General features: G+C 35.7%; 1 protein-coding gene across 7 annotated transcripts in view; it reads left to right on the top strand.

The window, feature by feature from the left end:
* The window catches only part of PARP8 (poly(ADP-ribose) polymerase family member 8), a 270,423-nt gene that overhangs the window by 233,951 nt on the left and 12,789 nt on the right, over nucleotides 1-23,683 (top strand). For all 7 annotated transcript variants that reach the window (XR_003549476.1, XM_027772068.1, XM_027772069.1 and 4 more), the window contains 9 exons: nucleotides 3,028-3,120; nucleotides 10,092-10,217; nucleotides 11,194-11,259; nucleotides 14,098-14,165; nucleotides 15,942-15,990; nucleotides 17,295-17,407; nucleotides 17,630-17,702; nucleotides 18,898-18,967; nucleotides 22,739-22,812. Coding sequence is in view for 6 of the 7 variants with exons in the window: in XM_027772068.1 (XP_027627869.1) it covers nucleotides 3,028-3,120; nucleotides 10,092-10,217; nucleotides 11,194-11,259; nucleotides 14,098-14,165; nucleotides 15,942-15,990; nucleotides 17,295-17,407; nucleotides 17,630-17,702; nucleotides 18,898-18,967; nucleotides 22,739-22,812 (732 nt within the window). In the remaining variant the exon portion in view is untranslated. The remainder of the gene's footprint in view (nucleotides 1-3,027; nucleotides 3,121-10,091; nucleotides 10,218-11,193; nucleotides 11,260-14,097; nucleotides 14,166-15,941; nucleotides 15,991-17,294; nucleotides 17,408-17,629; nucleotides 17,703-18,897; nucleotides 18,968-22,738; nucleotides 22,813-23,683) is intronic.

The raw sequence follows: 23,683 nt of genomic DNA, 5'->3' as shown, positions 1-23,683 counted from the left end.
TCAGTGTCTCTTCCTTGACTAGAAATATCTGTGAGCACTTAACCTTGATCACCCAACATAATTTGAGAACTTTCTTTTAGTGCGCCATCTAGCGTTGAGATTTCTAACTTCTCTGAAATAAAATGTGGATAAACGATGGGGAAGATTACAATTCTACAAAAATAAATATACAAATACTTGCATATTTATCTCAAAATTAAACTGCTTTACATCTTACATCTTGAGAACTCCTTGAACTTTCTAGTGAAAATGAGCAAAGGATATACAATTGTTAGTTAAAAAATGTATTAGTGTTTACTTGATGTGGTGTTAGTATAGTACATAAATTGATCACAACTTGGTACCTCTGTAGATGCTTATGCAAACTCATTTTTTACAAAAATGTATATTCTTAATTCTGATTTTCTATTACGATGGCAAAATGTTCAGTTCTTGTTCCTAAAATGCAGGTTTTTGTAACATACCATATTTTTCCATGATTTCTTCCTTCTAACCGTTGTTGTAACAGGAAATTCCTAGAAATCACCCTTAGACATCTGAGTGTGGAAAGAAGGGTTATTTTTCAAACAAAATCATGTAAGAAAGAAAGAAAACCAAGTCATAGTTTCATCATTGGGAATGCAGTTTTATAACTTAAAATAATGGATCAGTTAGTAGGCCCATGTGATTTCAGCTTTAGAGATTTAAATATAAACTTACCTGGGTAGGGTTTGTTTCCAATGCAGAAGGAAAGATAGTAGCACTGAAATTTTGCTTATTTGTTATCCAATATAGTGAATCTCTATTCTCTGAGTAAAATTGTTAAAAATACTTTGAGACAAAGTCAGGAAGACCTGTGAGTGGAAAGAAGGGTTATTTTTCAAACAAAATCATGTAAGAAAGAAAGAAAGAAATATTTATAAAGTCATAGTTTCATCATTGGGAATACAGGTTCATAACTTAAAATAATGGATCAGTTTTTTGTAGGCCCATGTGATTTCAGCTTTAGAGATTTAAATATAAACTTACCTGGGTAGGGTTTGTTTCCAATGCAGAAGAAAAGATAGTAGCACTGAAATTTTGCTTATTTGTTATCCAAGATAGAGAATCTCTATTCTCTGAGTAAAATTGTTAAAAATACTTTGAGACAAAGTCAGGAAGACCTGTGACTACCTAGGACTGGTGACATAATAGATAGAGATGTGTAAGACTGGTGACATAATAGATTGATAGAGATGTGTAAGAATAACTATGTCATATTTTCCCTTAAGTCTGAAATTTTTCCTGTATTAAAAAATTAACCTTCGAGGGCCGACCAGTGGCTTGGTGGTTGGGGTCCTGGATTCCCACGTGGCCAACATGGTTCAAATCCCAGACCAAGTGGCTCACTTTCTCACTTTCCTTTTCTCTTCCTGGTCAAATTAAAAAATAGTAACAAACGAAACAAAATAAATAATTCTTTAAAAAAATTTAACCTATTACTCTAGTGTGAGGTATTTTCTTCTTTTGTTTAAAACAACAATTTGGAACCAAAAAGATAGTTTCTGCAGTTATGTTCCCTGGATTGTGGTGTGAATGTAAATATGTGTGTGTTTTTGTGTGTTAGTCAATGAGCTTATCTTAATATGCAGCTTTGGGATTGATAGATTTCAATTTTATAAAAGAAATGTTCTTGAATAAGGATTTTATTACACACTGTACATTTGGTGCCATTCTTTAGTTCCCCAAAATACTTTTGGAAAACGACTACTAAATAAATCCCTAAGGCCCTCTGTAATTTCTAAGATGTGTCTAGGTCTCTCTGGATTCTTGTTTATATACAGTTTAATTATGTTCAAATTAATATGGTATCTGCAGTTATAGGAAATATGCAGTAAATGGTTGCTACTGTTATTTGAGATCCTACCACGATAAAGTTCATGAAAAAAATTGAAGATGAAACATATATGCACATAGATATGCACAAAAACTGGAAGAAGGTTAAGTTAAACACTCGAGCAAAAGATAAAATAGTAGAGTTTGAACAGTCTGTTCTGTGTATAGCTAACTATATATATGTGTGTGTGTGTGTGTGTGTGTGTGTGTGTGTGTATTTATAGCAGTGTTTAGAGCTTAAGTTTAGATAAAGAACTTTCTCCAGCTAATTTCTTTCCACAGTTCTAATGTTTTTGAAATGGAATCAAATACTTTTAAAGCTGACAAAGGAAATATATTAATTCACTTTTCTCTACAATTCTCTTGGAGGAAAGTCAACCAAAAATCTTCATGACTGGTCAAGCTTCCATGCAGTGGGGCCGTACTTCCCCACTGGTTAAGTAGTAGGCCAAGTCGTTCCCTGAAAGTGGTGAACATAGGAGCAGTGCCACTAACAAATGTCTTTAGTCTGCTGTGCAGAGGCACCATGGATTGCATAGTGCTAGGCTTCATCAGCTACCTAATGCAATGTAACTTGGGAGATAAGATAAATCAAAGGGCTGACACTATATTAGATTTGAAAGATGAGAGCTCTTCCAAAGTAATTGCAGAGTGTATATTTCAGTGCTGTTGACTTCGGGAGGTTATTGAAGTCACAAGTCTTTGCAACAAAACCAATCTTTCAAGAGTTAGGTAGGAAGTAAGGAGAAGCATGCTCATGTCTTTCAAAGTTTCCTAGGAAAGGTAAACCTCTTTGTATGTTTGTTTTATACAGTCTTCATCTTTAACCTCATTTTTTATCATTTCATTTTTTAAAAAAATGTACATGTCAAGCAGGAGAGCTATCCTTTCCTACAAAGATGTTTTCATCTATTGCTAAATTGTTCCGAGTTTTAGCAAGTGCCTAAAATTAGCAGAAATGAATCATTAGCATATTTGTGATTCTGCAGTGGCAAACGATTCTTTACTAATTAACTTACATTAAAGTAATAATTTCTTTTTTATTGAATAAAGTGGCATCAATTCCTTCTGTTTTTTAAATACTGTAACTTTGTATTTTGTGTTTACCAGTATCATAAATTAGATACTGAGTGATGAGAAAGGTGTTGTAATTGATTTTCCTTTCCTTTGTAGCCTACTGTGTGTGAACGAGAGCTGTGTGTATTTGCTTTTCAAACCCTGGGAGTAATGAATGAAGCTGCTGATGAAATAGCAACCGGAGCTCAGGTAGTAACATATGATGCTCATTATTTTTGTTTTGGTTCAAAAAAATTGTTTCAGTCCACTAGTTATCTTCACTCCACTGTTTTTTATTTTTGTTTTTAGAAAGATTTTTGCTATAGGGCACATGAGCTTACTGGAGAGATAGAGAGAAAGTGAGAAATAACTTTCCCCAAGGTGAATGGTCTTGTGGCATGACCATCTCTTGGAATCTTGGACATGCATACACACATGCCCAGCGTGAGTTTAAGCCACTAGTTCTTGGATTCAAACAGTGGTCAACTACATGGGAGTCCAGCACTGTAACTGTTAACACCATCTGCTGCCCTCCGCCCCACTGTTTTTTTACAGGAGACTTTTGATTCGTTTTTGTTAAAAGGAAAAATGACATTTGATAGCTTTTAGATTTTTTCTTGGGGCCAGCTGGTGGCATTGGGGTTAAAGCACCAAACTCCCTCATGGCTCACTGAGGTTTGAGTCTTGGACCCAGTGTCTTGAAAATCACCCTGACGCATGTGCATCGGTGCCCAAAATCCCAAGAAGAGAATGGAGGAAAAGGGATTGCAGTGTGGCCTTTCCCAAGGGGGGAGGGGAGGGAGGGATTTCTCACTTTTCGTCTCACTGTCTCTTTCTATTTCTCTGTGACAAATGCATGTCTCTTACGGCAAAAATCTTTTTTAAAAATTTAATTTTTTCTTTTCATTTAATGTGTTTTCTCATTTTGCAATTCCCAAGAGGAGAATTTAAACTGACTTACTATCATTTGAATATAATTTTAATTTTTTTATATGAGATACAGTTGAGATATTAAAACCCTTAAACATGCATTGTGTGAAGTTTATTTATAAAACTGTACTGCCATAGAATGGAAGCTGATTCATTTTACAAACTTTAATGAAAAGATAAAGGGCAGAACAAATAATAAAAAGAAAGCATTTAATTTATAGTAACAGGGTTTATGAGATAGGAAGAAAAATATATAAACAAAGATACAACTTGGAAGTAGTAAAGCAAACTGTTTCTGAATAGGAAACAATAAATTGTAATGATGCCAAAATGTATTTCTTCATGCAATTCCATCAAAATTTCAGTTTTTTTAAACAGAGAGAATCTAACTTATTACTAGTTTATCTATAAGAGAAAATCACAGAAAAGTTTTTTTAAAAAAATTAAGGAATGTTCATTGAGACCAGACCAACCACACCCAAAAACGTATTATGCAAGGCCGAAATAGTTGAACAAAATACAGTCTTGACAAAGAATACAATGGCAGATAAATGGCAGATCATCCCTCAAATGAATTAAGTCATAAATAAATGTATTATATGTTGAAGGCAGTATCACATCTTCCCTTAACTAAAGAATTATTTAACATGTGTGGTGGGAACAAATGAGCTGGAGCGTGGGGGTAAAGCCAGCACAACTTGTCACCGTATGCTACATAAATAAATTAGAAATGACTTAAACACTAATTTGTTTCAAAAAAATATGTATCAATTAGAGGAATGTACAAGTTTGCATGGACAACCTGAGACAGTCTGTCAGGTTTAAGTATTTATGCAGGTATTAGAAATCATACATGAAATATCAACAGATGTGAATCCATAGTTTTATTTTTTTACTAGAAAAAATGGTGAACATTAAGAGCAAAGTGTGAATAAACTTCTTTTTTAGCAAGCATAGTTATGTAAAAGTCCCCCCCCAAAGAGAAGAAAAACCCACAGACCATAACAGATCAATAGAAGAAATGAATGTGATACACAAGAATGGATGTATAGTTAGTAAAGAAACATTAGAAAACATTCACCAGTATAGCCACAGGAAACTAAATGTAAAAGGAATTACCGACCTATCATTTATTAAATTCACAAATGTAGGTGGGAAGAATGATCATGCAACTGGCACACCACCATGCTTTCAGTAAGGACAAAATTGCTTCTGTTTAGTAGGAGTGACACTGGATGAAGGTACAGCAGTTCATACAGAAAGCCTAGAATTCATGAATTTACATGCCCCCAGCTAGTCATTTCACTCATTAGCTTAGCCATAATGTATGTATTTGATGACATTTAAAGACTATGTTTTCCATGTAATGAATTAACAGTATAAAGATATAAATGAAAAACAATGAGGTCTTATGTAATGTGGAAAAAATGACACCAGGATTAAAATAAATTTCAGAAATATAGCTTAGCATTGCCCCTGCACCTAACATGCACAAATTTGCATGTTAAAAGTTCTGAGAATCCCTGAAATCAAGAAAATATCTGGTCTATACACAAAGGATTTCTCAAGTATATCTGACCATGGAGAATCTTTTCCTTTTCTTTTTTTTAAACATGAAAAATTTCTTATCTCTTGAAAGTTATATTACCAAAAAGAAGGTACTTTAATATATACTTTAATTACAGGTATGTAAAAGTAATTAAAACTTTACACAGAGTATGTATGTATATGAAGATACATGTATGTATATTGCATCTTTATGTTTGTCGGTACATATATATTAAAAACTCAAGTAGTTAGTGGATAAGGTACTTGGCTCACACATGACTGACTATCATTTGGTGGGGGTGTGACTTCTCATTTCATTTTCTCTCTCTTTGTCTCTCTCTGTCCTTTCAGTGAACACACATGCCCTAAAGCAGCAGTCTCTCACTCACACACAGAAGAATTCTAGTGTATACATATGTGTATTTTTTTTTTTTAATTTGCCAGAAGGCACATGTGCTCACCAGAGCAGGAAAGAGAGAGGGAAATCAAGAAAACACCCCCATGTGGGATGGCCATGCATCAGTCCCTTCTCCTCCATTTTTCCCACCTTTTAGGATTTTGGACATGAACTTACTTGAACCTCACAATAGGATTTGTGGGATTCAACCTCCTTAACTACCTCACTGCCAGCTGGCCCACCAAAATGTGTACATTTTACTGAATGTATATTTTTCTTCAAATAAATAAAACAAGGGCTAGAAATAGTAAATTGTTGGGACCAGCAGTTAGCATATTGGCTATGTCGCTTGACTCCCATGTAGTTGACTGCAGTTTGAGTCCCGGACCCGGTGGCTTAAACTCATGCCGGGCGCGGGTGCGGGCATGCCCAAGATCCTGAGAGGAAAATGGAGGAGAAGGAATTGCGGTGTGGTCATCCCCCCTGGAGGGTGATTTCTCACTTTCTATCTCTGTCTCTCTCTGTCTTTGTGGTTAAGATAAACTAACATCATGCTAATAGTACAGCAGATTGGTAGCTAGCCAGCTCTTTCATTGTTATTATAATTACATCTTTTAAAAAAATGATTCTTAAATAGAAATGAAGTATTGATTATATAATGATAGATACAGAACACAATGCTTGATCAGATCAGTTTAGTCATTTAATGATCAATATGCAAATATCAGAGAACTTAGTGATTATACTCCCAAAAGCATTCTCTTCACTACTATATTTATTCATTTATTTTTAGGGTCTTTGCATAAGGTACTATGCTCACCAGAGAGGAGAGAAACAGAAAGAGATAGTAAGAAAGAAAGTGAGAAATCATTCTCCAGTGGGGATGGCCACGCTGCAATCCCTTCTCCTCCATTCTCGTCCTGGGATTTTGAGCATGCATGCGTATGTACCTGGCATAATTTTCAAGCCATAGGTCAGAGACTTGAACTGTGGTCGGCCATGTGGGAATTCAGTACCTTAACACCATGCCACCTACTGGCCCTAACTACTTCATTTTTAAAATCAGATGTCACAGTATTCTGGCTGTATTACTAATGATTATCTGGAAAGTACTTATTTTTCAAAACAGAAAGAAACTCTACCTCGGTAGTATCATAGCATCAGGTGTTTACTGCATTTCAAGTGGTCTCTAAGCCTCGGTCAGTACCATGGTGGAGGCCTGAACTGGAATGGCAGTGTCCTATAGTGCAAGGCAGTTACCATTCTAGTCCCCCAGATACTACTTCAACTAAAATTCCCATTTATGTGTTTGAGGGAGTATTTTGTTCTTGTTTTTGTTTTTATTTTATTTTGCAATAGGGTCGTGTGTTCACCAGAGAGAAAGCAAAAAAGCAAGCCGTCAGGTCCAGGACTTGAACTGTAGACAGGCATGTGGGAGTTCAGTGCCTTAACCACCACACCACCAGCTGGCACCTCTCATATAAGATTAAAATAATAATGAATCACTACTGTGGCATTTGGCAACCATTGTCTGCAATTTCAAATTCACTTCTTTTTCAGACTACTTCTGTAGGCACCTTTCTTACACATCTGAACTTTCAATCAGTAAAAGACCAAAGGCTAGATTTTCTCATTTTCTACAACTTTGAGGCCTTTTATACCTGAAAGTAGGGGTGGGAGGAATTGCTCCAATAGTTGAATTGTATGTAATGTCTTTGGAGGCACCAGATTCAATAAACTCAACAGACCTTTGTTCTTCACTCATCAAATGGTCTAATACTCATTGCCTGAATTTGATATTTCTTTGCATTTCTATCCTAAGGATCTTAGTCATCCTCCAGATAGCTTCTTCGGTTATATTATCCAGTGTAAGAAGACGGATAAATGTGTTATAATGCTCAACATGCTCTCACTAGTATAATAGGAAACAGTTTAAAATTTTCAATTGTAAAAATGGTGGTGAGGCAATCACCCCTAAAATAGACAAGGGGGACTACATCAGGTTAAAAAGCTTCTGCACACAAAAGAAACAATTATCAGAATGAATTGGCACTCCTTAGAATGGGATAATATATTTGCAAGCTATGCCTCAGATAAGAGTCTGATAACCAGATTGTAGAGAGAACTCAAGCAACTCACCTGAGGGGGGAAAAAAAGTGATCAACCAGATTAAAAGATGGGCCAATGAGCTGAACAGACAGCTCTCTAAGGAAGACATACATATGAACATCCAAAAAGCCTTTGAAAAATGCTTAACATCCCTTATCATAAAGGAGATGCAAATTATACCACCTAACCCCAATCTGAATGACTAAGATTTCTTTTTTTTTTTTTTTTTTTGGAGAGGTTTTTGCTATAGGGAATGTGTGCTCGCCAGAAAGACAGAGGGACAGCAAACAAGAAATCACCCCCCAGGTGGATGGCCATGCCGCAATCTCTTCTCTCAGGATCTTGGGCATGCACACACACACACCCAGTGTGATTTTAAGCCATGGGGTCTGGGACTCGAACCATGGTCAACTACATGGGACTCCAGTAATATAGCCATTACTCCAATTGCTGGTCCTAGAATGACTAAGATAAAAAAAAAAAAATTAAAAAAATTAAAAAAAAAAGAGGTGTGTGCTGACGAGGCTGTGAAGAAAAGGGAACTCTCCTACATTGTTGGTGGAAATGTAAAATAGAACAGCCACTGTGGAGAACAGTGAAGGTTCCTCAAAGACTACAAATAGAACTACGATATGATCCAGCACTTTCACTCCTGGATATCTGCCCAAAGGATAGGAATACACTCAATCAGAAAAGTATTTGCACATCCATGTTTATTGTGGCATTATTTACAGTTGCTAAGACATGGAAAAAACAACCTAGATGTCCACGAACCGATGAATGGATTGAAAAAGTGTGACACGTATACATTGTGAAATACTACTTAGCCATAAAAAACAAGAACCTGGAATCTTATAGAAAGTGAACTATGAAAGAGAGGCATTGTATGTCCCCATTCAATATATACTGAATGCCTGCACTTTCAGCAGAAGCTGAAAGATTGGAAGATATAAAAGCATGGAGAACAACTGTGGATACTAGAGAAAATGTGGGAGGAGGGTGGGAAACGAAGAGTGAGAAGAAGGGAGTCAAGGGGAGAAAAGAAAGAAGCAAAACATTTAAGAGATTCAGAAATGGAAAATAATCTGTTGATAATGTGTATGATAATATATTTAACTGAATTAATATGCAATGTATTCATGCTGGGAAAATTGATTTTGCTTGCTGTAATGATATACACAGATTGAATGTGTAAAAAATATTTAAAAAATAAAGTCTGCTTCTTCCTAATTAAGTCATCTTTACTCTTACTACAGATATATATGTTTAGGTAAACTCTCTTCACTTACACCATATCAGTTTTCTTGATTCAATTGCCAAAAATACATTGTTTCAGGTACTACAAATGGGAGCCATGTTCTTTTTTAAATATTTTTAAAATTTTTTAAAGAGTTAATTACATTATTTTATTTATCATCATTATTATTATTTAATTTGCTACAGGACATACTTGCACACTCACCAGAGAGAGAGAGGGAAAGTAAGAAAGCAAGCCGCCAGGTCCTGGACTCAAAACCATGATCAGCCATATTGAGAGTCCAGCGCCTTAACCACCACCCCACCTGCTGGCCCCAGGGAAACCATGTTCTTAATTGCTGTATAGTACTGCCTATTTGTAAGTTTTCAAAAGGATCATAGGATCACATAGGCATAAAATCATTGCATTTAGCAAATCAAAGGTCACTAACGCCTTGGACAGAGGAGAGCAGGAAGAGGCAAGATGTAGGTTCTTCATCACCTTATTCAGATCGCATGACCATCTAACATAGCTACTCTAAAACAGCATTCCCTTCTGTGTCCTTCTCTAATGCCTACTTGATATCACTTAACAGTATGAGAAATTCTACTGAAGTATGTTTGTCTACTGATTTTTAACTGTGTATCTTTTCCACCAGAGCAGAGACCTGTCTCTCTTGTATGCTGTCTTACTATAGGGCCTAGAACAGTGCTAGCACACAGTATGTGCTCATAATAAAGAGAGATTATTAGTATGTGAGTAGTCAGAGGCAGCACATATTTGTTAAATTTGTGGTCAACTTTAGTCAAATTTGGCTTAAAGTCACAAATTACAGATCTGAGAAATTTGTAGCAGACCTGAGGCTTCCTGCTTAATCTATGCTACCATGAGAGAGAGAATCAATGGGAAAGCACTTGATAAAATCTGAAGATAGTAACTATCTTCTGTGTGTATTTCAAGGTGGTAGATCTGCTAGTGTCCATGTGTAGATCTGCGTTGGAATCTCCTAGAATAGGAGTCATTTTCGAGCCATATCCTTCTGTGGTGGATCCTAATGATCCACAGATGTTGGCCTTCAACCCCAGGGTAAGTAGTTATTCTAGCACGCCAGTCACAAAATTTTCTTTAATGTAATTGAGATTTTAATTAGCTTCCTTTGCCTATCAGAGTCTATCTCATCAAGTATATCTTTGATTATTTTAATTTTATTCTATACTTTGGGGAATCCTGAATTATATAATCATTTTAATGTTAAGGATCATGGTTAAAAGAACACTTTCTCTTTTCTTTTGTATTTTTACTTCAGTCCCCCCTTTACTCTTCCCTTTTTTTCCCCCACCTCTCTGAAGTTTAGTGAAAATTGAATTCATATTAATGGGCTGACATTGCTTAATATGTCAGTATTATGTTTGTTGTATAGCAGTAGTCTTCTGAAATAATCAAATTTCCAAAACACTGGAGAGTCAAAATTAGTTTCTATTACTGTTCGTCTTAAAATCATTTTATAGAAATGACCATATACAGTTTCCTTGGAAGAACTTTCATAGTGGCAACAGTGTCCATTAATTGCCTGACATTAATTGCCTGTATTAATTGCGTGTACTTATTGTCATTTGCACACTCTCAGCAATACTCTTTTGGTAACATTATTTCAGCCAAAAGAAAATAAAGACAATTGTAAGATCTGAAGTCAATTTTTGTATTTTGAAGTATTCTATGCTTACTTTATTCATTCTGTTAGTGTTATAATGGCGAAAGCCTGAATATTGGCGATACGGGGAGCCCAATACCTTTTTTGTATTTTTAGATGTATTTCTCCCATAGGCTGAACATGACTTTGTGTGCTTAGGTAAGGGCTAGTATTGCTTCATGTTTTCTTTGCTTCAGTTAAGTTATAATCCTGATGCCCTTGATCTCTTATGGCAGTCTTCCCTTTCACGCATACAAAAGGCAGTGTTTGTCACATGACCCTGGAGGAAAATTCATGTACAGAAATTATACATTTCTCTAGTGAAGTAAAGACTCAGAAGTGAATACTTTTTTTTTTTTTTTAATTAAACAGAAGAAGAACTATGACCGAGTAATGAAAGCACTGGATAGTATAACTTCTATCAGAGAAATGACACAAGTAAGTATATCATTTCGTATTGTTGAGCAATTCAGTTTTGCTTGAGTAAAATTGTATTTTTAACAAGGTTCAAGAGTTCTGGTCATTTAGTAAAATCAAGTTTTTTTTTTATTATATGGGCTATAGTAAAAATGATTAAAAGATTGTGCTGGATTAGGATGTTTTCATTAAATTCCATCAGTGTATTGGCATGCCGATTGTGACTTTTGGAGAGTAAGTTCATAGTTATAATCCAGTACTCTGCTCTGAAACTTGGGCAAGAGTCTTGAATTCATGTAGGTATGTCAAGATATTTTAAAACAAAGGTTGAATATGGTACCATCTTTCTATAATGCCAGGCTTAATTGATGGTAATAATTATAAAATATTTTAGTATTAAAATAAAAAGGAGTTTTAAAAATGCACATTTTTTTTGAAGAGGTTTTTACTATAGGGCGCCTGTGCTCGCCAGACAGAGACATAGAGACAGAAAGTGAGAAATCACCCCCCCGGGGGGATGGCCTCACTGCAATCCCTTCTCCTCCATTCTCCTCTCAGGATCTTGGACACGCATACACACGTGCCCAGCGTGAGTTTTAAGCCACCGGGTCTGAGACGCAAACCGCGGTCAACTATGTGGGAGTCCAGCGACATAGCCATTACACTAACTGCTGGTTCCCTAAAAATGCACATCTTTAACAAATATTTTAGATATAACACAGAATCTCAAAACCACTTTAGAAGATACCAGATTCCCAAGAATATAAATTTAATATTTTTGTTCTTTAGGGAAGCTTTGATGGGAAAGTTTGATGAGCAAGGATTAGGGTTTATTATGAAAATCTAACATCTCTGAGCAGTTCAGTACTCAGAAAAACACATGCTGTTGAATTATTGAAGTCTTTCCTCTGCCAAAGATTTGGAGAGAGTTTTAAAACTCATCGTTACGGATAGAAATCAATCTGAAAGAGGCAATAACCCACATTATATGTACAACTTGTACATCAAGATTGTTTCAAGGTTTGCACTGCCCCCCAGAAACCCTGTGGGCTTATAATGGGTATTAATCTGGGTTATATATTTTCCTGGGGGAAGGAATAAGTGGATCCTCATGTCCCAGGACCCGCTAAGTTTCTGAGCTATCCCCTTCCCTTCTCTCTGCCCCCAGGATCACCTCTACTCATATTCAAAGACAGTGCTGAAAAAGTACATCTTCACATTTCCAATTTAGATTCTTGATTTTTTTATCATTATTTATTCATGCAGTCAAATATTCATTCTTTCATTCAACAAATATTATATATCAGATAATAGTAAACAAAAGAGCCTTAAATTCACAGGTGATATTTGTTTAAAAGCTACTATTCCTTCCAGTTGTTTTTCTATGCTTGTACTTTTCTGTGTTATCGGAATACTTTTTCAGGCAAGTATTTGGTATTTGTATAAGGAAAGAAAACAAAATTCATTTCCACTTAGGATAAAAAAGAACCTATTGCAATACCTTACACAATATTAAGTAAACATTTTTAGTCGTGAAAAAGACTTTGGTATAGGATATTTATACTATACCCTAGACCCAGATCATTCTTGTATTTAAAAATAGCTACAAATTCTGACTTGGGAATCAGCTCTCTGCCAAAAATTGTCTTCTTTATTCTGGGTCATGTGTAAGCTATTTTAATAAGAGGCACTGTATACGATTGAGCGTCAGCCTGGGAAGTTAGAGGCCAAAGTTGTGTAACTGGTTCATCAGTGATGTGGCCTGTGACCTTGGGCAAGTTGCTTAATTGCTCAGTGCCTCCGTATCTTCAGTGTCAAGGTGGAAATACTAACACTGCACCTTCTTTCAGGGTATTTTTCATAGGGATGCTGTCAGGTTTTATTGCATCAAAATCTTTAAACCTCTCCAAATAAATACACTGTTACACTGTCTTATTTTCTAGAATGTACTGTTCTATAACTAGCCCTGGATTGTCGCAGAGAGATTGCTCTTTGTTTTATGAAGTGGTTAATTATCTGGGTAAATGCCATTAAATATTTTTTTAAATAAGGGGTCTTCTTGTTTAAATTGCATCTAGATTTTTTCAATGTCAAGATCAATACCTAAGTCTAGACTCTCAAATATGAGCGTGAGTCGTATGTATCACAAGTTTTGCTTTAATGTTAGTTGAACGTTAAAAATGGTCATTGTCAAAGAGAAAACTTACAGGACACTTGTTAAAGGTGGCGTGACAGATTTTATTCAGAGACTGCAGTAGGGGAAGAGACTGCGGCATAAATTGAGCACTCATCGCCAACCAAGACAAAGATGACTGAGATTTTTAAAGGCACAAGGGAGGAACCAAAAGGGGCTATGATGGAGAGAAGTGGGGAGGAGTTGACTAAGAGAAGGGGCTAGGGGGATTATGTGGAAATGGCAAAGCGCAGAAAATGTTAGTAGAGAACTCCTTAAAAAGCTTTGGCAAGGTCGGTTGGGAACATATCCTTTCTGTAGCTGGGCCACATTGCATTTTCTTGAGCAGAGACTAAACAGTGTTGTGAGGTCACCTTTAGGACAGAGCCTAGGTGAATCAAAGCCAGGATAAAGGCTGGAGAACTCTAAAAAGAGTTTGAACAAGTCTTGTGCTCCGTGAAGGTTTACAGTTTCCATCACCTTGGGGGAAATGACTATGGAAAGTGTTGAGCTCCCATGCCAAGGCCACAGATTTTCAGGTTTAACTAAATTAAACATGTTGTTCAATCTGATTTTTCTTTTTTAAAAAATAGGAAAATGAACTTTTAAGAAAAATTAGGGGAGATATATATATATATATACATATCTCTCTACATATATTTTTGGTTTGTTTTTGCTTTTTTTAGGCACCCTATCTGGAAATCAAGAAGCAGATGGATAAACAAGACCCCCTTGCTCATCCCCTTCTGCAATGGTATAAAATTTCAGTTTTCTTTCTGATGAAAATAGCATCGTTTCTATTGCCTGCTCTAAGGGGGAGAAGCCTATTTTACAAGCTCTGCAGTGCCACAGTTGTACAAGCCTATGAGACCTAGTGATTTTACAGTCCAAGAGCCCTTAAGGACTCTCACTTTAATTAAAACTTGTACATCACAAGGGGAAGAAAATGCTGTCATATGCACTACCAAAGATATACAACACATTTCACAGCAGTGTGTCTATAGTTTTAAAAGATGTGATTAACTAGATTACATGGTAGGGCATTTTAGTTCATTTAATTTTTTAGTTCAGTGAGGACTAAGTGATAAAATTCACTGTTTGAACCCTTATTACTGAAAATATTTCTAAAATACATGTTTTGGATATTTTGTACCCTTCCAAGGACAGTATAAATTTGATTAACTGCTTAATCACGGCAAAGGATGCATTGCTTCAGAGTGAGCCTTGTTAGGGAGTACAACACTATTCCAATATGGATTTTAGAAGGAGAGCTCGGGGGAGGGAGGAGAGGAGAGGGTCATGAAACCCCCACTTGCTAACTTGATCGCTTAAAATAATTCGTTCTTTTGTTTCTTATTTGCAAAATGAGAACGATAGTATCAGGTCAGCTAATCTCATACACATTTTATATAAGGGTTTTATATCCAAAGACTACGGGATTTAACACTATATCATAGAGTAATGCAAATAGAAACATTGTAAGAGGCTGGTCTAGAAGAACACTTTCTTCCTCTGTGCCACAACTAGGATTTTTTTAAAAATATGTAAAAGCAGGCAAAGGGAAAGGGAAAAGAATCTGACTTTCTCAAAATTCTGATAACCTTCCCTTAGTTAGAAATTTTGTACTATTCATTTAATTTCACCTAAAAAGATCATGAGAAAAATTAGGTGCTAAAACCTTTCTTCTTTGTATCTGTTATGATCTATTATTAAAATTCTGACACATCAAATAACATATCGTTTCCATTTAAACCTTTAAAATAGGTTTGTTACTATATTCAAAATGAAGGTTAAAAATCTCAAAATACCGAATCACTTCCCTTTTCCTTGAAATCAGCCTGATTGTTAAGTTTTGTTTATTTGTAATCATTTGCTCCAGCTTGTTAATTGCTCTTCTTTCAGGGAGAAGAAAATCTGCTAAAATGTTTTGCAGTTTTCTCTACTTACTGTTTGATATACCATAAACCAATTTATTCTTTCAGATACTTCCGTTTAATTTTCTTTAACTTCGATTTCTATATTATGTTGAATTTTATATATAAACCATTGTATTATGAGCCCAAAGAGATCCTCAAATATTTGAAATATCAATCAATATCAAAAATTAAATATCAAAGAGATCCTTAAATATGAAGAATCTTCTTAAGAACTCATTCTTAAGTTAGCAGCAACAGAAGCAGGTATATAAATCAACTCCTAATGTTTGAATTTAGATTTATCATGATTTAAAAGGAAAACTAGAAATGTTCATTTGGTTAATATTTGAGGTTGTGTTTATTTAAAAACCAATTCTTAGATTTTAAGGAACTACTTCCCAGGGTCTTTACTCAGATGAAAATAATACCTTTTGTGTTATATAATTTCTTTAAATTGTTTCAGGAAGCAAACCAGCATTATGTGATTAAATGAAATTATTACTGAATTTAGTTCATGGCACAGAAAAAAATGTTTTTAGCTGTTACCAACTAAGAAGAAAATCTCGAAATATGTTTGGCATATATTTGTGACTTACAGATCATTTTCATTTCAGGGTTATTTCCAGTAATAGATCACATATTGTGAAACTGCCAGTCAACAGGGTAAGTTGTTTTTTGACATAGGCATAGAGAAATGAGAGGAGTTGGGAGAACTGCCCCCTCCCTTGTGAATTTAAAGCAGCCTCTGTAAGAATTTAAGTAGACCCCCAGATTAAGTCTTGTTCTGTAATGTGAAATTGCCTTTTGTGGGGCCAGCAGGTGGTGGGGTGGTTAAGGACGCTGGACTCCCACATGACTGACTATGGTTCAAGTCCCAAGCCTGGCAGCTTGCTTTCTCACTTTCCCTCTTTCTCTCTCACTCTGTCCCTCTCTGGTCAAATTAAAATAAATAAATAAGGTTAAATGAAATATTATTGAAAAAAAAGAAAGAAATTGCTTTTTGTGCACCAGCTCCACACCTTCACAAGATAGCAAATTGAAATTCAGACTTCTGCCCTGGGTAAATAAAAACATCAATATGAGATCATTTAGTAATTCCACAAGTGTTAGGAAGGTATTATTGAGAGACTGACCAGAAGAAAGTTAATGTGCCTGTTAGTCATTGTCAATTTCATGATGGCGCACATCCACCTTTTTATACCTGAGAAGTTAATGCCTCCAGTCATCTTACTCAGCAGCCTCATAAGCTTGAAAAAAAAATAATTAAGCGAAAACTAATGGACTCTGATTACAGTTCTGATTATCACTGAAGAGCAGTATCTGAATGTTAGTTTCCCCATATATGACTTTTAAAATAGGAGATTCCTATGTATTATATTCTTGTATATTTCTAGATGAAAGGGAAATAATTAGAAAATTTTGTCAAGCAATTAATCCAAAAGATTCTGCTTTAATTTTTTCTGTGACCAAAGGGGAAAACTACATTTGAGTGTAAGCAATTCCAATTTTATAAGTACATGCAAATAAAGCTTACTGTTAATTTTTGCATTTTAAAAATATTGAATAAAGTTTTCCTTTCTGCTTAGCAAATCCAAAGTATTTCCCCAGTTGAGTAGTTAGTATATACTTGGGAATTAGTAATAAAAGTCTTGAAAAGAAATGTAATTAAGAAGACCTGTCTGCATGAGCATGATTATTTAGTGTATTCCAAAGCAAAATGTAAGTAACTCTGGATTGTCTGTCTCCTATTCCTTTCCTATTAGCTCAAAGAATTATTCTTCATGTCAACAATTTGATGTGATTTACCATTTATATGGGGTTTTTAAAAAATACATATTATAAATTAGCCTGTAATGTTGATTAGTGTAAATTACTGTGGTTTGGAAGTTTAATTCTTAAACCAGTGAAATTTGAAATTGTCATCAGCCTGATTCTGTGTTTTTATTTGTTGTTATTCTAAATGACAGCAATTGAAGTTTATGCATACTCCACATCAATTCCTTCTCCTCAGCAGTCCACCAGCCAAAGAATCCAATTTCAGAGCTGCTAAAAAACTCTTTGGAAGCACCTTTGCATTTCAGTGAGTATGGCTTAGTACTAACAAGGGCATGTGTTCGACACAGTCTTCAGAAATGTGTGGAAAAGGAAATACTCTCTTTCAGTAACTGTCTACTAATATTGAGTAGTCAACTATGTAATACTTGACCTGGAAACAGAACTTCTAAAGGCATTATGACTTACTCTACTGTGGTCACTGACTGACTGCTTTTGCTTTCTTTTTCCCCTCCTCTGTTCTTTCCAGCGGCTCACACATTGAAAACTGGCACTCCATCCTGAGGAATGGCCTGGTTGTTGCTTCTAATACACGGCTGCAGGTAACTTTTCTGAATACTTTAACAAGACTTTATTATTCTCTAGTGTGGAGGCTCAGTAAGCAATTCTGCTGTGATGTTTTACTTGCGAAAGATGAAGCATGTGAGCTTTAACACATTATCTAGAATGTCTAACAAGCATAAGTACATTTTCACAAAATAAAGAAAAATCGATATAGATGCAAAATTGATCTCTGCACGGTGATCTGCAACAAAACTTCTCTGAACTTGTTGAAGAAAAAGAAGAAAATGGAGTTTCCTGTAAGAAAATAGACTAAAAAAGACTTTGAAATTAAGTAGAAAAAAATTATCGTGCACAAAGTAAAATCATACAGGTGTTTTTTCTGTTAATCCAACGTCTGTCTCTGGAGTACTGTTACTCCATGTAAATGCTTTTTGAGAAGAAAATGTAAGAAAAGCAAAATAGACATTTGATACCAAAAGCTACCTACTAAGCCACCTTTCAGCCTTCGGGACAGTACTCGGAGTTAGTAGGGTATGGTGGCTGTAGTCTCATCTTGGTTATGCCCTTCATCTTGCACATTCCTCTCAGACAGCTGTGTTTTTCATCTGAGAACATAAGAGCGTCAAGACAGAAGAGGCCAACCTGGTCCCCTGAGCTAGAACTCAATACAGCACACGTGGGGTGATGCAACCATGTATACATGTTCATACATGCCCATTTGTTGCATTAGTACTCAGTTCATCCTAATAGGGTGTGAGGGCCGGAGAATGTTGATGTTATAGGAAGTAGGAAGCCATTGAGGAATTTCCTGTAACTTGCAAAACTTAGAGGAAGGTAAGAATGGGATGACAGATATGTTATATATTGAAAATCTGTGTAGGACACTTTGTTTATATACTGGCATGTGAGCTCTTCCCGTGTATCTGTTTTTAGAATTTTAGATTTATTAAAGTAAAGGCCGACGAGAACACTTTATAATAAGTGACCGTCTTTTATCACTGGTAAAGTGGAAAACATTTATCAAGGATCTGTTCCTTTATCATTTTTCATAGAGCAACTCACTTTGAATTTTAAGCACAAAGATATTAGTACTCTTTTCAAGTTAGACCTTGGAATAGGAACTTTATCATTTCTCTAAGACATAATGTTCCAACATGAAACTGCTTGCCTTCTTGGGTAAAATATTAATGCTCGAGCCATTGACTGACCTCTCTCTCTCACTTCCCATTTTAGCTCCATGGTGCAATGTATGGGAGTGGAATCTATCTTAGTCCAATGTCAAGCATATCGTTTGGTTACTCAGGTAATCCTGTATTTCATTTCTAACTTAAAAGAATTTGGCTTTTAAAAAAAATATTATTACGTACTCTAGGCACAGTTTTCTGTTAACTGAGGTTTATTAGATACATGTGTATTAAATTAATTTGATAAATGTGAGAAGCAAAACAAAGCTCAGAATAGTATGAATTTACAATACTTCTCCTACTGTGTAATGTAGAATATATGTTTAAAAAAAATTTTTTTTTGTTTTGATAATTCTACATTTACTCTTTCCACAAATAAATAATGAGAATATAGTCGTACAAAACATTGTTTAGAGCACTGACAGGTATACATACTTATTATCACTCACTCTAATTCTATATTATGCCAATATTTTATCTTTGGATTACTATATAATTCATAAAGAAGTACACATTATGGAAAAATTATAAGTAAAAAAAAATCCATATTTTTTGTTAATATTTTGGTGAAATTGTGGGCAAAAACTATTTTGGAATGAAAAAAGGCATGTGATTAAGGCGCAGCAGGCAAGTTCAAATGTGGAAAGAATGAGCACTAAATTGTTAAAACTGGTTATCCTCGGGTAGGGAGATTTATGAGATTTTTCTCTTTGCATTTTTTAAATTTTTTGAATATGTTATAATGATTTGTAGAATTTCCATAACAATTAACCTGTTTAAATATAAAGTAATTATGCCCATTGTAAAAAGATTCAAGTCAGGGCCATCAGATGGTTTGGTGAAGACATTGAACTGCATGTCCAACTGCAGTTTGAGTAAGAAAGCTGGAGACTTGAAAATCACACCAGATGCATGCGCCTGTGTGCCCGCAATCTCAGGAAGAGAATGGAGAAGGGATTGCAGTGTGTTCATCCCCCATGGGGGAGGTGATTTCTTACTTCCACTCTTTCTGTCTCTCTGTCTCTGTCTGGTGAGGGCACACACCACCCTATAACAAAAAAATTAAAAAGAAGAAAGAAAAAGATTCAAGCCACACAGAATTTTAAAAGTAGCAGATCAAATTTTTCTCACACCTCTTCCCCCCCCGCCCCGAGAGACTTTTGCTGTAGGGCACATGTGCTCTCCAGAGAGACAAGAGAGACCAATAGCAAGAAATTACCTCTTAGGGGCGATGGCTATGCCGCAATTCCATCTCCTCCATTCTCCTCTCAGGATCTTGGGCATGCATACACATGCACCCAGCATGAATTTTAAGATGCTCAGTCTGGACCTCGAACCGCAGTCGACTACATGGAGTCTAGCCACTTAACCATTATGCCATCTGCTGGTCCCTCCTTCACACTTTTAAATGCTTTTATTACCATATATCTGCACGTGTAGTTGCTTTTACTTGCAGGCTTATGTTTGTATGTATGAGATTATACAATCACATTACACAGTTTCAGTAGATGTTATTTACTTGGTACTGAGTGGTATATCTTAATAGCCCCATGTTATAAAAAAGGATACTCAAAGAGGTGTCATTTACCAGGCCTACCTGTCTAACCATTGCAAGTTAGTTCTCATTTCAACCATTGCAAGTTAGTTCTCAGCTTGAGAGTAAAATTGGAATACTAATTAGAAATACCAAAAGAAAATAGCAACAGTGATAAACATACAATAAAATGCTAATGAGCAGAGAATTTTACATGATTAGAAGGTTGCAAGATAACAAAAAAAGGAAAACTAGTATAAAAGTATATGATGAAAAATTTAGAGAGATCATAAATACAGATAATTGCTCAAGTAACTATTATTTTGCTCATAGATTGTTTGGGTCAGGAATTTGAGGTATGACGTGGCTAGGTGATTCTTTTGCCTTTGAAAGTGGTACCCCGTGAATGGGCTGCACTGGCAGGAATAAGATAGCATGATACCTTTGCAGGGGTGGAACTGTTCCTACCCTCCCAGCTCCTATATGTGACCTACCCTGTATGTTCACCTCAGCAGGTGGATTCTTCATCTGAACTTTCCTATAGTGTGCTGAGAGCAGCAGGCAGACTTTGTACGGCTTGTTTTGACCCAGCCTCAGAAGTCACATAGTTTCACTTTCTGCATAACTCTTAGACTGTTGGTCAAAGCTGTCACAAACCTTTCCATGTTCAGGGACTGGGGAACTAGACTCCATCTTTTTATGAGAATGTTGAGGCACATTGTAGCAAAGCATAATCTGTTGAGAAATATCTTTGCAGTGATCTTTGAAAATACAATATCCCAAAATAACACTAAGAAGATAAGTATCAGGAAGCCTAAGATAGTATAGAAATAGGAAATAGAATAACATAGTTCAAAAGAAAAAACAGTTAAAATATGACTAAATCTTATTTAAAAGAGTACAAAATAAAAAGCTAAAAAAATAAAAATAAAATAAAATAAAATCAGTATTTCCTCAGCAAAGATAAGGAGGAAGAAAACACAACCAATCATCAAAAAACATGATTTTTTTTTTTCTGCTTCCTATACTGCTGTATAACCTCTTTAGATGGGATCATGGAAAGGATTGAAGGATGGTACAAACCATGTGAATGGATGTAAAACTTGATCAATGTGTATGTGCATTCGTCTAGGAGAGAGTCGTTCCATAGCTTTTATCAAATTCCTGAAGGGCTCAGGCCAACTGGTGGCATGGTGGTTGAGGTGCTGGATTCCACAAGGTCAACTCCATGGTTTGAGTCCTGGACCTGGGAAACGAGAAACAGGCTGAGTGCATGTGCATGCCCACCCAGAATCCCAGGAAAAGGGATGGCAGCATGGCTATTCCTCCAGGGAGTTAATTCCCATTTTCCTTCTCTCTTCAGCAAGTGCACATGCTCTAAGGAAAAATTCTGGGGGAAAAAAAAATCTGTAAAAATAAATGTAAGAATCACTATAGTAAGATAAAGTGCTTTCTGTAGTGGTTTTGAGAGTTGAACATACAGGGATTAAAGAGCAGAATGGCCCTGATGCATGTAATATTGGGTCACTGGAAAAGTCAAGGCTCACTTTGTATAGAAAAACATGAAAAACTACATGACGATTTTTCTAACTACTCAGTACCTTCAGAACTGCAAGTCTCAAATCTTAGGCCTGTTCCTCAACCTGACCCCATCCGCCTCTGCATCTTTTGAGGAATATCTGATTTGGAAAGTGTTAGAGCAACACACTTTTCAAATTGATAAATAGACTTTGTTCTATCTCATCAAACCATTTATTGAGACAAGAATAAAAAGCAACCTGTCAACTTTAGGTACAATAGTAGATCAGTGCTTTCTAACGAAGAAGCTTAGATATAAATCTGCCTCAGTCATGTGAATATCATAGACTGAAAAATTTACATAATTTTCCTTCATGAAAAAATGGTAAATTTTATGCACAATTAAATGTATATGAATATTTCATGAATGAACATATTTCTCTCACATTATTTATATTACCCCCTCCTTATCTTTTTTTTACTAAACAGTTGTGGGAAGAATGAAAGTAGGTTCTAAAAACCTGTTAAAAGCAAGTTGTAAGAATTTTCTAATTGGATTAACTTTATGCAAAATAAGTGCCTATCTGAGCTGTCAGTGTAGAGAAAAACAGGTATCTACTTCCTAACTCTCCCATACCTTCCCTCACCCAGTGGCCTTCCACCCCAAGTACCGGTATAGCGCTATTGCTTCGTTGCTTTGATGGCCCCTTCTGACGACTGGCCTAATGCAAGGGGGCAATGAGACCTTTGCTTAGAGGGGAACTTTCATCGTAGATGGCTTGTACTTTGATCTGCCTGATATGGATTTATCCCTTAATTATGGTTTTGCTGATTTCAGGGATGAATAAGAAACAGAAGGTGTCAGCCAAGGATGAGCCGGCCTCCAGCAGTAAAAGCAGCAATGCATCCCAGGTGTTGTAGCCATGCGAGTGACTGCGTATGATCAGCAAACAGTGGCTTCCTTAGCCAGCAGGACTTAGATACTGTCTAAGTCTGCAAAATTATTTTAAGTGGTCTTTACTCATAAAGGGGTAAAACTCACTCTAAAATATTACAACTGAATTGCCTCATTACAATAATTAGTCCATAGATGTTTATTGATCTCCCACTATAACCAGAAATTATCCTGGACATTGGCGATACAGTAATGACCAAATGTAGACAAAAAGAATTATAGCCCATGTTCTGCTACAAGAATATGAACAAATTAATGTATATTAAGACAGATAAGTAAATTGAATATTAGATGATGGTAAATATCCTAGAGAAAAATAACTTAAAAAAAGGAGATATTTAATGCTATAAGTTGAAAGATGGAATTGGAAATAGTTTTCAATAGGATGGTCAATAAAAGCTGCTCTAAGAGAGTGACATTTGAGCAAAGACCTGTGAGTGGTGAGTGCATGAGCTACGTGGCTCTTTGGGCAAAAGAACCTTCCAGGCAGAGATAATAGTGCGCACAAATCCCATGTTATATCAGAAAAGACATATTCTGGGCAAATTAAAAGTGCTTGTGATGAATAGTGTGCCTTGAATTAAATAAGGAGGGATAGCTAACCTAATATCTAAGAAGGGAGACGAAACACCACAGATTTCCCACATGATATGTTTCTGAAACCTCTGTGGCTTAGTAAACGATGCTATAAAAATGGGTTCATTTGGGGCACTTAAATGATCTATAATAATTGATTTTAATACTTGAAAAGATCATGCAAATTTAATTTTGTTTGGCTTAAAATGAATATATCAGGCTTCCAATAAAAATTAATTTGAGTATAATTCT

The sequence above is a fragment of the Tupaia chinensis genome, unplaced genomic scaffold, assembly GCF_000334495.1.
Source record: "Tupaia chinensis unplaced genomic scaffold, TupChi_1.0 Scaffold000251_1, whole genome shotgun sequence".
In the NCBI taxonomy this organism is placed as follows: domain Eukaryota; kingdom Metazoa; phylum Chordata; class Mammalia; order Scandentia; family Tupaiidae; genus Tupaia; species Tupaia belangeri.
The sequence above is the reverse complement of the archived record's forward strand: the minus strand, read 5'-3'. Positions and strand labels throughout refer to the sequence as shown.